At 43.5% G+C, this 13,369-nt stretch overlaps 1 protein-coding gene across 20 annotated transcripts in view; it reads left to right on the plus strand.

Annotated features, from left to right (window-relative positions):
• Window positions 1-908: 908 nt before the first annotated feature.
• Window positions 909-13,369, plus strand: part of LSM14A (LSM14A mRNA processing body assembly factor) — a 59,700-nt gene continuing 47,239 nt past the window's right edge. For 8 of the 20 annotated variants that reach the window (XM_055235988.2, XM_055235987.2, XM_055235992.2 and 5 more), the window contains exon 1: window positions 1,360-1,659. In XM_055235988.2, coding sequence (XP_055091963.1) covers window positions 1,539-1,659 — 121 coding nt within the window. In that variant the 5' untranslated portion in view covers window positions 1,360-1,538. Of the gene's footprint in view, window positions 1,660-13,369 lie in introns of all 20 variants that reach the window. The other 12 variants (XM_055235982.2, XM_055235983.2, XM_063614090.1 and 9 more) reach the window with 7 other exon arrangements.

The raw sequence follows: 13,369 nt of genomic DNA on the forward strand, positions 1-13,369 counted from the left end.
GTGACTGGAACAGAACACGAAGCTAAATCATGTATATCCTTGGACACCAAAGTCTGATTTTCTCTCTGTGTAGCATGGGATCAGTAGAGTGAGTAGAGGAAGGACATGATCTGAGTTTTTGTTTTTTTTTTTGAGACGGAGTCTCCCTCTGTCGTCCAGGCTGGAGTGCAGTGGCACAATCTCAGCTCACCACAACCTCCGCCTCCTGGGTTCAAGCAATTCTCCTGCCTCAGCCTCCCACGTAGCTGAGACTATAGGCGCGCGCCACCGCGCCCGGCTAATTTTTTTTGTATTTTTAGTAGAGACGCGGTTTCACCATGTTTGCCAGGCTGGTCTCGAACTCCTGACCTGTGATCCGCCGGTCTCAGGCTCCCAAAGTACTGGGAGTACAGGCGTGAGCCACTGCACCCAGCCCTGAGTTAGATTTTAACAAGATCTCTCTGGCTGCCGTATTGAGAATAAAGTATTGGGGGCAAGGGTTGACACAGAGGCAACTTTTAGAAGGCTACTGCAATTCAGCCCGAGTAATCGTGGCTTGTGGGAGAGGTCTAGGAATGGAGATGAGAAGAGGTCAGATTTAGGAATATATTGTGTAGACATAACGGAGAGCTGTAGTCAGAACAGATGTGGAAGCAAGACAGAGGGCAAGGCTGACTCAAGGCTTTTAGTCTGAGCAGCTGAGTACATCAATAGGGAACGGTGGTGAAGGAGCAGGTTAGAGGGGAAACAGGGGCATGGCTTTGGACCCTTAACGTTTGAGATTCGACAGAAACCCTGGTCCACGGAATTGATCCAAGCTACATACTGATAATTGGGATTGGTGAGTTACAATGGCGTTGCAAGCCATGAAGCTGGTTCAGACCGGCTGAATGAGCTGGACAGGAAGGGGCTGAAACACTTGAGTCCTTGTGAGAGCCCCAGCTCCAGGGGAAAGCTCCCTGGGCGATGGCTGCGGTAATGGAACCGTGGGAGCTCCACGAGGTGCAGGTTCAGCGTCTTAAAGGGATGAGCAGCGGCTCGCCACAGCTCGGAGGCGAGTGGGCAGCGCTCCAGGCCGAGGGCCCCGCGTCGGCAAAGACACAGGACCCACGACAAGGCGACCACGGCCTGAGTCAAAAGGAGGGCCGCGCGCCTCCTCTCCAGCCCGCAGCAAGCGGGTGCCACGAGGCACTCAGCCGGTCCCCGAAGTTCCTCTCACGCCGCCCCAGGACCACCGCCGTAGTCCAGGCCAAAAAGCGCTGCGGGGACTCCCGAGGCCGCGAATGATCCAGGAGCCTCCAGCCGTCGGCCAAGTATCGCGAGAGCGCGGCCTCGCCCTCCCAGCATGCCCCGCGCCGCCGCCGCTGCCGCCGCCGCCGCCGCCGCGCCGCGGCTTGAGGGCGGGAGGCTGGGGGAGGGTAGCGGAGCCGGCGCCGCCGCCATGTTGGGTCTGAAGCGGCTGCTGTAGGCGCCGACGGAGCGAGCGGGCGTGCGGAGCGGGCGACAGCGGCGTGGGATCTGCCTCTCTGCGAGCAGCTGGGAGCGGCGGCGGCGGCGCCATGAGCGGGGGCACCCCTTACATCGGCAGCAAGATCAGCCTCATCTCCAAGGCGGAGATCCGCTACGAGGGCATCCTCTACACCATCGACACCGAAAACTCCACCGTAGCCCTTGCCAAAGGTACGCGGGACCGGGCCTCAGGGTGGGGGCCGGGCCGGGCGCCGCTCGGGGCTGCTCCCCGCTCCGGCCCCGGCCTTCTCGTTCCCTCCCCTCCCTCCGTCGAGCTCCGGGAGGCCTCTCCCCTCCCTTCTCCGGGCCCCGGCGTCGCGGGCCGGACAGCGGCTCCCTGGCTTCCGCCCCCCGGAAGGTCCGCGCCTGAAGCCCGGGGAACTACGGGACTGAGTGCGCGGCGGGCGGGCGAGCGGCCCTGAAGTCCGAGAACGGGCCGGAGAACACGGAGAAACGCGTCTTCCAACTCCGAAATTCGGGGCTTCTGTCGTCTTTAGCACAAAACAAAGCCGGAGTATTCAAAGAATTTTTCCGCCCAGCTTGAGTTCATCGCGGATGCGTTGACTACACAGCACCCATTTTCTCACTTTGTTCATTTCAATTCGTGGCGATCTTCCTCTAGTGAACTCTTGAGTAATGTGCTAAAACTTTGGGTTTGCTCTGCGACGCAGACATTCTCGAAATGCCATCGATGCCGTGGAGCAGATCCCATCTCCCTCGGCTCATCCTCTGTTGGTCTTTACCTGTTAAACCGGAATCCTCAAAGCCTGTTGTGCAACCATCTCATTAGGGCGCGTGGTAAAAATACTTGCTGCTGCCCCGACGCCCCTGTTTCTGGAAACGGGTTCAAGCTTGATCTAGGATCCTTCTTGACCAGGCAAGCTTGACCTTTGATCCAGGCTTAGTGGGCGTTGACTGATCCCTCTGGAGGCTTTCTGGGAAAGGGAATTCGGCCGAGAAGGAAGGTGCCCCTACCCATAGTATTCATATTTGGCATCTCTAGAGTCTGTGTGGGTTTTGTTTCCGTTCACACGTGCAGGCCCTTTGCTCCGCCAGGAAACCAGAAAGAAAATAAACTTTAGCTCCTGAATCTTAAAGGAAATCTCACAACAGTGTGAAATACTTTGGGGGAAGCTAGATAACCTAAGTGATTTTCCCAGCACATCTGGTAGAGATGGGAACTGCATGGCATGGTTAGGGACCCTCTGGGTAGGTTAGGTCCAACGATAAAGAAGGTTTTCGAAATCTGTAAAATTTTAAAAATCGTTAACTGATAGGGGAGTGGTTTCACGGGATCAAGTATTTAATAATATTTCTTGGATGCTCTGGTAAATCCTTTATTTATTTATTTATTTATTTATTTATTTATTTATTTATTTATTTATTTTTCTGAGATGGAGTTTAGCTCTTTTTGCCCAGGCTGGAGTGCAATGGCATGATCTCGGCTCACTGCAACGTCCGCCTCCCGGGTTCAAGTGATTCTTCTGCCTCAGCCTCCCAAGTAGCTGGGATTATAGGCGCCTGCCACCACCCCCGGCTAATTTGGTATTTTTAGTAGAGACGGGGTTTCACCGTGATGGCCAGGCTGGTCTCGAACTCCTGACCTCAGGTGATCCACCCGCTTCGGCCACACAAAGTGCTGGGATTACAGGCATGAGCCACCGTGCCCAGCCTCTGGTAAATCTTTTTAATAGCCCTGGTGTTGGGATACATCTTATACCTGGGTAGAGAACCTTTTGATGTTATGGAACTGTACACCATAAAGGAGTAGTATGAGGTGGTGGTAGTTGCACAACTCTGCAAATTTGCTGAAGATCATTGAATTATACACTTTTTAAAATCACCAAGTCTAATTTTAATAGTATGAAAAACCAGGGAGTACCCCCACATTTCCCTCTTCACCTTGTGAAACATTGTGCTGTGACACATTACCTCATTAGAACACCTGTAGACTTAGCACTTAGAAATCCACTATAGGATGTATGATGGTATTTGGTGTTTATTAAAGACTTTCCCAGTGATGCTTCTTAAGTAACTTAATTTTTGCTTGGCCTTATTTTGAATTTATTTTTATATTTTTTATACAATAGTTATTTAGCTGTATAGTGTTTTTCTGGTTTTATGAAATTATGAAAAAGCCTCTCTTTATGAAATTATGAAAAGTGCTGGGTGAGAGCCAGATATGGGTTGAAAATAATTTCTCATTAAAGTGGTTTAATAAATATTTCTTAAAGTATTGTTTTACCTAATCTGAATTTAAAGGTGTCTTGCCAGCTTAGTGACTCAATAAGTTGGCTGTGTTACCTTTATTCCTCACAAAGAAAAAAGAATACATTTGAAAATTTTTAAAGTATTTTTGTTCTTTTTTAAAAACTACGGACACATCTTTTTATGCAGGAACCCCAAAAGCCTACATTTTAACAACCCACATTTTAAAAACTTTTCAGTAGCTTTTAGAGTCAATATTTCATTAGTCTGTAATAGTTAAATTCATATGACATAAAATATAAATTTGTTCTTTGTGTCATGACTTGATAAATATATGAATATAGCAGTGAAAAATTTTTTTAACCATTGAATTTATGTTTGTACTCATGGCTTTGATATTTCATCCCACATCATTATATGCTTTTTTTTTTTCTTTTTGAGATGGAGTCTCTGTTGCCCAGGCCGGAGCGCAGTGGCACAATCCTGGCTCCCTGTAACCTCTGCCTCCGAAGTTTAAGCAGTTCTCCTGCCTCAGTCTCTTTTTTTTTTTTTTTTTTTTTTTTTTTTGAGACGGAGTCTTTCTCTGTCCCCCAGGCTGGAGTGCGGTGGCGCGATGTCGGCTCACCGCAACCTCCACCTCCTGGGTTCACGCCATTCTCCTGCCTCAGCCTCCCAAGTAGCTGGGACCACAGGCACCCGCCAGCACGCCCGGCTAATTTTTTTGTATTTTTTGGTAGAGACAGGGTTTCACCGTGTTAGCCAGGATGGTCTCGATCTCCTGACCTCGTGATCCACCCGCCTCGGCCTCCCAAAGTGCTGGGATTACAGGCTTGAGCCACCGCGCCCGGCCTCTCCTGCCTCAGTCTCTTGAGTAGCTGGGATTACTGGCACGTGCCACCACGCTTGGCTAATTTTTGTATTTTTTAGTTGAGACAGCTTTTCACCATATTGGCCAGGCTGGTCTTAAACTCCTGACCTCAAGTGATCCACCTGCCTCGGCCTCCCAAAATGCTGGGATTACAGGCATGAGCCACCGCACCCAGCTGCTTTTTCTTAAGCAACATGAGTTAAACGTGTAACCGGTTTGGGGAATTTGATTATGTTCGCAAAAACTGACATTATCAAACCTTTATGTATTATTCTACATGATATTATCTAATCGAAAACTACATTATAACTGTCTAGTCAATACTGGACACTTATTTCGGATTTCAAGATTAGAAGCAAGGAGTTCAATCTTAAAATTTTAAAATTCACATGACTTGTTGAGTAATTCGATATCAGAAAATTTCACTCCCGTTTCAAAATTTGAACGAAGAATGGTAGTCTAAAAGATTAAAGCCAAAAGTGTTTTCCTTTGTTTTGCTTGTGTTTTTTGTTGTTGTTGTTGTTTTGAGACAGAGTCTTGCTCTTGCCCAGGCTGGAGTGCAGTGGTGCGATCTCGGCTCGCTGCAGCCTCCACCTCCCGGGTTCAAGCAGTTCTGCCACAGCCTCCCGAGTAGCTGGGACTACAGGCGCCCACCACGGCTGGCTAATTTTTGTATTTTGAGTAGAGACAGGGTTTCACCATGTTGGCCAGGCTAGTCTCAAACTCCTGACCTCAAATGATCCACCCACCTTGGCCTCCCAAAGTGCTGGGATTACAGGTGTGAGGCACTGCACCCGGCCTAAAGCCAAAAGTTTTTTCACGGAATTTATAATACAGTGTGTATTTGGATGTAGAGATCCCTGTTACTGTTTTTTAAACTATGGATTAAGAGTTAATCTCTTTGAGTAACAGTCTTAGAATTCTCTTTTGAACTTTTTAATTTCTCGGGGAGAGTGTTATTGGGAAACCTAACTACACAGGCTGAAAAGATACATAAGATAAAAAAGAAATATTTTTAAACAAACATCTTTGTAACCACCACCCAGGGCAAGACAGACATTGCCAGCATCCCAGAAGCCTCACACCACCTATATTTTCCCATTACAACTATCACCATCTTAATTTAAGCTAGATATAAATGTTCTTCTGACATTTATAGTTTTACCGTGTAAGTTTACATCTCTAAATAATAGAGTTTAATTTTGCCCATTTTTAACTTTATGTAAATGGGATTATGTTGTATATATTTTATTTTTAGCTTTTATTGTTTCATAATATTCCATCATGAATATAACACAAGTTTATTCCTTCTGCCATTGTTTTGGATATTGCATTTAGATTGTTTGCAGTTTGGGGCTATTATAAACAATGATTTTATGAACATCTCTGTTTAAGTGCACTGATGCGTGTTTATGTAGTTTTCTTGAGATTATATACTTAGAATTTGAATTGCAAGAACATGGGGAATGTTGGTCTTTATCAGGTAATGCCAAGTAGTTTTCCAAAGTACTTGTTTAGTGGTTTTTACTTCATTTATTAGTATGTAAGAGTTCTTGTTTCATATCCCTTACCAACAACCATACTTGGTATCATATATTTTAATTCTAGCCAATCCTGGTGGGTATGTAGTTGCATTTAGTTTTAATCATTTCCCTCATTACTAAATGGGGCTGACCACCTTTTCATATTTGGGTCTTTGGATTTCATTTTTCATAAAATGCCTTTGAAATCTTTTGCCTTTTAAAAATTGAAACACATGTCTTTTTCTAGAGTTCTGTATTCTGAATATATATCCATTGTTGGATGTATATATTGCAAACATTTTTTCCATTTAGTTGTTTCTTTTAATGAACAGAAGTTCTTCATTTTAATGTAAACATGTTCATCAGTTTTTTATGGCTAGTGTTTCTTTTTTTAAAACATCATAGAGATACTTTGATTATCTTTAAACCTCTTTGTGCTTTGCTTTTTCACATTGAGGTTTATAATGCATCTGAAATTGATTTTGTGTACAATGTGAGATGTTCAGAGCTTTATGTTTAGTAAGGGATTCACTTGGTTTATATGGTCCATATTATAATTTAGGGCTTGGATATTATAATTTAAATATATCTGGAACTATAAACTGCTCTTGAAATTTTTGGCTATTTACATTTGATGTGGTATATAATTAGGGCGACCATATGGCCTAGTTTGCCCTGGTGGAAAGTCTTTGTTTGTGCCTGCTCTGGCATAATTATTAAAAACATCCCGGCTGGGCAGGGTGACTCAGGCCTGTAATCCCACCATTTCCAAAAGGTTGAGGCCGGAGTATTGCTTGAGCCCAGGAGTTCAAAACCAGCCTCGGCAATATATGGAGACTCCATTTCTACAAAAAATTTTAAAAAGTAAATTAGCCAAGCATGGTGGCATGCATGTCTGTCGTCCCAGCCACTTGGGAGGCTGAGACAGGGGGATTGCTTGAGCCCAAGAGGAGCTGTGATCATGCCACTGCACTCCAGCCTCTGAGACATAGAACAAGACCTTGTCTTAAAAAATAACAATGATAGCCTGTAATCCCAGCACTTTAGGAGGCTGAGGCAGGCGAATCACCTGAAGTCAGAAGCTCGAGACCAGTCTGGCCAACATGGCGAAACCCCGTCTCTACTAAAAATACAAAAATTAGCTGGGTGTGCTGGTGCATGTCTGTAATCCCAGCTACTTGAGAGGCTGAGGCAGGAGAATCACTTGAACCTGAAAGACGGAGGTTAGAGTGAGCCAAGATCGCACCACTGTACTCTAGCCTGGGCAACAGAGCGAGACTCTGTCTCAAAAAAAAAAAAAAAAAAAAACACAAAATAATAATAATAATCTGTTTTCTCTCTTGAAAATGTTGCAGTGTGGATAAGTTATCACGCCATATAATCAAAAGCCTAATTGCAGAGGTGCTGTGAAATGGTTGATGTGCTTTATTTTCTGCTAGAGATGTCACAGACTAGCTTTAGTTCTAGAAAGTGAAACAGGTAAGTTTGAGGGGCTTTGATCCTCAGAACCTAAGCAAATGTCAAGAAGTCATAAAGGCAACCTAGAAAGGCTTTGATGTCAGTCTGCTACGTATGTTTATAGATGATCTGTGTTGCAGTTTGCTTCTGCAGTTTGTTGCAGTTTGTAGTCTGTGTCACAACTCTGAATTTATTTTCTTCTCAGCACTGATCGTGACTTACACTTAATCTTCTTTGCTTATTTGCATATGTGTTTATTGTCTGTCTTCACCTTCCCCCTCACCTCCAGACTCTGAGCTCCTGGGATGAAAGGATGTTTAGTTAGCGAGTAAATGGAAATGATTTAGCATTTTAGCTTATTGTTCTTGTAGAAGTATCTTGGGTACACCTCCAAATAATGCTTTTCCATGTTCACAATTGCATTTCCCTATAAAATTAAATTATCCTCCCTCACATTAAGAAATCTTGAAGAATTTCAGTGAGTAGGGATGCAAGAAGATGAAATCTAGTGACATAATGAACATTATTGGGGAGGTAAATTCTTTGTGACTCAAGCTCAATTATAATTTTCATTTAAAGTTTAAAGGAAGCCTCCATTCAGGATGTAGGAGGAAATTACACGGTGACATGTATGAATATTTTATGGAATAGTTCCAGTTGTGTTTGCACCTATGTCTATGAGTGAGTAGGATGCCTAAATAGGCTAAAATGAATGAAATTCTTATCAAAAATAAATTCTTATATTTAGTTAGCTTACCTGGATAATCATTCAGATGGAAACCAGGTTGCTACTGCATTGGGAAAAGAGACTTTGTGAAGAACGATTATATAAGCCACTTGCCTTTAAAATAAGTTCTTAAAATCAAGAGATTGGTGGAAGGATATAAGAACAAGTAAATTGTTAACAGATTTCTTTAATCATCTGGTAAGTCTGGCTCATTGGCATAATTTATCTACTTCTTGATGTTAGTCACATAGTCATAAACTATTACCTTATTGGAGAGAGTGGAAGAGCTTTGTGTGATGGATAAAATACTTGTGGGGTGCTTTATTTGATTTCTTGCATTACTTGGGGATCTAAATCTAGCAATTCACAAAATTACTACCTAAAATGACAAAGATCTAGTGAAACTTCAAGCGGCAGTTTCTTTTTGTTGCCCTATTTAGTGATGTTGCCAGTACTTGGAGCCTTGGAAACAGTTTATTATTGTTACATAGTCCACAGAAATACTTGGTAATTCTGGGAGTCTGAAGTCAGGTGCCAGAAACTGTTTGTTTTCTAGTAGGGGTAAGTAAGGTAAGCCATGATTTTCTAAGTCAGAAGTAAAGAAAACAGCATAAAACTGAAGAAAAAAAATAGTAGAAGGAAGGAAGGAAGTGGGAAGAAAAAAGAAATCTTATCTGTGTATGATACATAGCAGGAATTTTGTATTTAACTCAGTGCCACAGGAATAATAGCAGTAACTACAGATAGTTTAACTTGAATTTAATTACTCCATGCTAGAAGATGCTTGCTATAGAAACAATTTGTCTTTCTCTCATGATGCTATAATATATTAATTAGCTGTTTTAAAAACTAGATGTCATTGAAGTAAATTTTGTTGTTGTTGTTTTGAGACGAGTCTCACTCTGTCGCCCAGGCTGGAGTGCAGTGGGACGATCACAGCTCACTGTAGCCTTGACCTCCTTGGGCTCAGGTAATCCTCTTGCCTCAGCCTCCCAAGTAGCTGGGACTACAGGCACACACCACCACCCCCAGCTAGTTTTGTTTTTTGTAGATACAGGGTTTTGCCATGCTGCCCAGGTTGGTCTCTAACTCCTGGGCTCAAGTGATCTGCCTGCCTTGGCCTCCCAAAGTGCTGGGATTACAGGTGTGAGCCACAGTGTCTGGCTTGAAGTAAGTTTTTTAGTGGACAAAATGTGAGTTGGTCTGTAAGATAATTTATTTCCAAGGGCCTTATTCTAGTTTTGTAGGGTTTTTTGTTTGTTTGTTTCTGGAAGAAAATGTGATCCAAAATGCCCGTTGGAATACTTAGCAGCTTTTTGGTCTTGGACAAGTTATTTAACCTTAGCTTTAACTTCTTCATCTTTTCATTAGGGATGGATAATATTAGTCCATCTTTCAGAGTCATTCTGATAATTAAATGAGGTGATATAAAAGAAGTAACTAGTGGCCGGGCGCGGTGGCTCACGCTTGTAATCCCAGCACTTTGGGAGGCCGAGGCGGGCGGATCACGAGGTCAGGAGATCGAGACCGCAGTGAAACCCTGTCTCTACTAAAAATACAAAAAAAAAATTAGCCGGGCGTGGTGGCGGGTGCCTGTAGTCCCAGCTACTCGGAGAGGCTGAGGCTGAGAATGGCGTGAACCCGGGAGGCGGAGCTTGCAGTGAGCCGAGACTGCGCCACTGCACTCCAGCCTGGGCGACAGAGCGAGACTCCGTCTCAAAAAAAAAAAAAAAAAAAAAAAAAAAAGTAACTAGTTTAATGTTGGTGCTTAATAGAGAATAGCTGTCCCATGTTATTTCCCACCACCGTCTCCCTCTCTGTCTAGGTGCTCAGTCTCTCTAGTAGCCCAACTGTGTCAGTCATTCACACCTACTGTAGTCTACCGTCATCTTACTGCCTTTCACTGTCCTCTGATTCCCCTCATAACTTTACTTCCCTCTTTGTCCTGCTTCAACTCCATGAGCAACTGTGACAGTCAGTACACATTCCCTCAGCCCCTACCCCATTCCCCCTGTTGCTGTCTTATACAAGAAATCACAACCCTGATTATATCAACACAGATGATATAACCAGCCTCACTGTAAATTTATGTTTGCTAGCCTCCGCAGTCATAGTCACTTCCTAGCAGTCACACTATACTTCCATAATCCATTTCACTTTTCTACATGGCTATTCCATTCATTTTCCTCAAGCCTCCAACACCTCCCCCATATTCACTTTCAGCCCCTTAACCGTGCTTTCTGTAATAGTTAACTGAGAAAAGAAGAGCAAATGAAAGATAATTTTGATAAACTTACCCCCATATACCCAGTTACCTGCATGTGTCCCCCAAGCTTCTATGTTTTTTTCTGATCAATATGGATAAACTGTTCTTATTTCTGTCTAAGACCACCCTTCCACTTGTGCAGCATTCGTCCCCTCTTGGTGATTCAAGGACATTGCTCCAGCAGTTCTCTACTCTCCTCAGTTTTTCCTTCCCTAACGCATTTTTCTGTCTGCTTACAGATAGGCGGTTATTTCTTCTATCTTAAGAACAACCAAAAAACCCCACTGTACTTGAACTGCATTTCCTCTTTTCTAATGATTGCCCCATTTCTATCCTTCCCTTTATAGCGAAACCCCTTAAAGAAGTTGTCTACACCACTTGTGTTCATTCATTTTTGAGCCCTGTTTACTAAGGTTTTTATTCCTACATATGAAGTTTTCTTATCAAAATTACCAAAGACTTCCACGTTGCCAAATCCAGTAGTCAGTTCTTAGTCTCATTCTACTTTACCAGTCAGCATTACATGGTACAATTGGTCTGTTCTCTGTGAAGCATTTTCTTCACTTGATCGTATGCAATTTTTTTCCTCATATCTCACTGGTTACCTCTCAATCTCTTTTGTTGATTCAACTTCTAAGCCACCAAATGTTGGAGAGCTCCAGGGCTCAGTTATCTCCCCTTTTCTCTCTGTCCGTTAGCATTTATTTAATCGTCTGCATTCTTTTGATGATCTCATCCATCTAGTTCCTGGTTTCAAATGCTACCTGTATATCACTGACTCCTATCTCTAGCCTAGATTTCTCCTCTGAACTCCTGACTTGTATATCCATTGCCTCTTTAACATCTCTACTTGTAGGGACGTCTGCTAGAATCTCAATTCAGCATGCCCCAAACCTGTTCCTCCATCAGCCTTCCCCATCTAATCAAATGACTGCTCTATTCTAGTTGGTAAGGCCAAACACCTTGGAGCCATCCTTAATTCCTCTCTCTCTGTCTCACCTCATGTGATCCGAACGTATCAGCTCTGCTTTCAAACTAGGTGCAGAATTTGACCTCTGACCACCCTTACTACCCTGGTCCATTATCTCTCACTAGCCTATTCAGAGATACTCAGATTCCCGTTTCTTGTTTCCAATATTGACCTCGCAGTTGATTCTTTCTACTCCTCCCAATTTTACTTGAGTGAATCTTTGTAATTAAAAAATAAAACACATGGAAAATGTAGTTGACAAATTTTCTTAGTGAACCTATGTTTTCTGGATTGCTTGACTGGTTGGTTGGCTATATATTTCCAAATTAAGAGTCTTTATTCTACAGAACTTTGAAATTACTGCTTTTTGTTCTTCTAATATTCTGGGGTTGCTGATGCCAGTCTGATTCTCAGTCACTTTTCTCTCTGGAAGCTTTTATTTAGAATTCTGTATTCCTGGAATTCACAAATGTGATCACACTGGTTTGTTGTTGTTGTTGTTGTTTGTTTGTTTGTTTTTTGGTTTGGTTTGATTTTTCCTCTGAGTGTTTCTCTGTGGACCTTGTGAATCTGAAGAGTCAACTCTCAGCCGGATGCGGTGGCTCATGTCTGTAATCCTAGCACTTTGGGAGGCCAAGGTGGGCGGATCACAAGGTCAGGAGATTGAGACCATCCTGGCTAACACGGTGAAACCCCGTCTCTACTAAAAATACAAAAAAAAAAAAAAAAAAAATGCCGGGTGTGGTGGCAGGCACCTATAGTCCCAGCTCTTAGGGAGGCTGAGGCAGGAGAATGGCGTGAACGCGGGAGGCGGAGCTTGCAGTGAGCCGAGATTGCACCACTGCACTCCAGCCTAGGTTACAGAGCAAGATTCCATCTCAAAAAAAAAAAAGTCAACTCTCTTTAAATCTAAGAAATCCATTCATTCTCTCTACCTCTGACACTCGCTCCCTCCCCTCTCCCCCTCCTCTTTCTAGCTCCATCTCAGATAATTTCTGTCTTGCCTCCTACTCCCCAGCCTTGTTGTTTTTTAATTCCTCATGGATGCGTTTATCCTCCCCCCGTTTTTTCACTCTTACATCATATTTTCATATCTGTCTCTTGGTTTTATCATTTGGAGATTAAAATATAAAAACAGCCATAAGGAAGAATGCCCAACTGAAAGCAGCTTAGAGAGTCAACATTAAATTTAAACCATTGAGTAAAGATAGCAAACTGGACATGCTTTTACTTTTCCTTCCTGTTGATAAATCCTATCAAAACTACATGAGAGGGACTTTTAAAAAATACATAAACCTGGCCGGGTGCAGTGGCTCACGCCTGTAATCCCAGCACTTTGGGAGGCCGAGGCGGGCGGATTATGAGGTCAGGAGTTCGAGATCAGCCTGACCAACATGGTGAAACCCTGTCTCTACTAAAAATACGAAAATTAGCCGGGCGTGGTGGTGTGCACCTGTAATCCCAGCTACTTGGGAGGCTGGGGCAGGAGAATCGCTTAAACCCAGGAGGCAGAGGTTACAGTGAGCTGAGATCATGCTATTGCACTCCAGTCTGGGTGACAGAGCGAGTTCGTCTCAAAAAAAAAAAAATACATAAACCCATAAAGGACAAAGTAGATTTGGAAAGGAGACAACATCAACACAGTTTGGAAGGCTGAAAAGCAAATAGATGAGTTTAAATGACTTAGCAAAGTTGCGAGCCACAACCTAAGTAGGCAGTGGGAAAAGCCAAGATGTTACTTGACTTTGACCCCAAACTCCTAAAAGGCTCAGGAGTTGACATCAACAGGCACAATGGAAACTAGAAGATTGAAGTAATTGGGATGAAGGGTGTAAGTTTTGGGTATAAGTTTAACTTATTA

This window comes from Symphalangus syndactylus, chromosome 13 (assembly GCF_028878055.3).
Source record: "Symphalangus syndactylus isolate Jambi chromosome 13, NHGRI_mSymSyn1-v2.1_pri, whole genome shotgun sequence".
NCBI lineage: Eukaryota > Metazoa > Chordata > Mammalia > Primates > Hylobatidae > Symphalangus > Symphalangus syndactylus.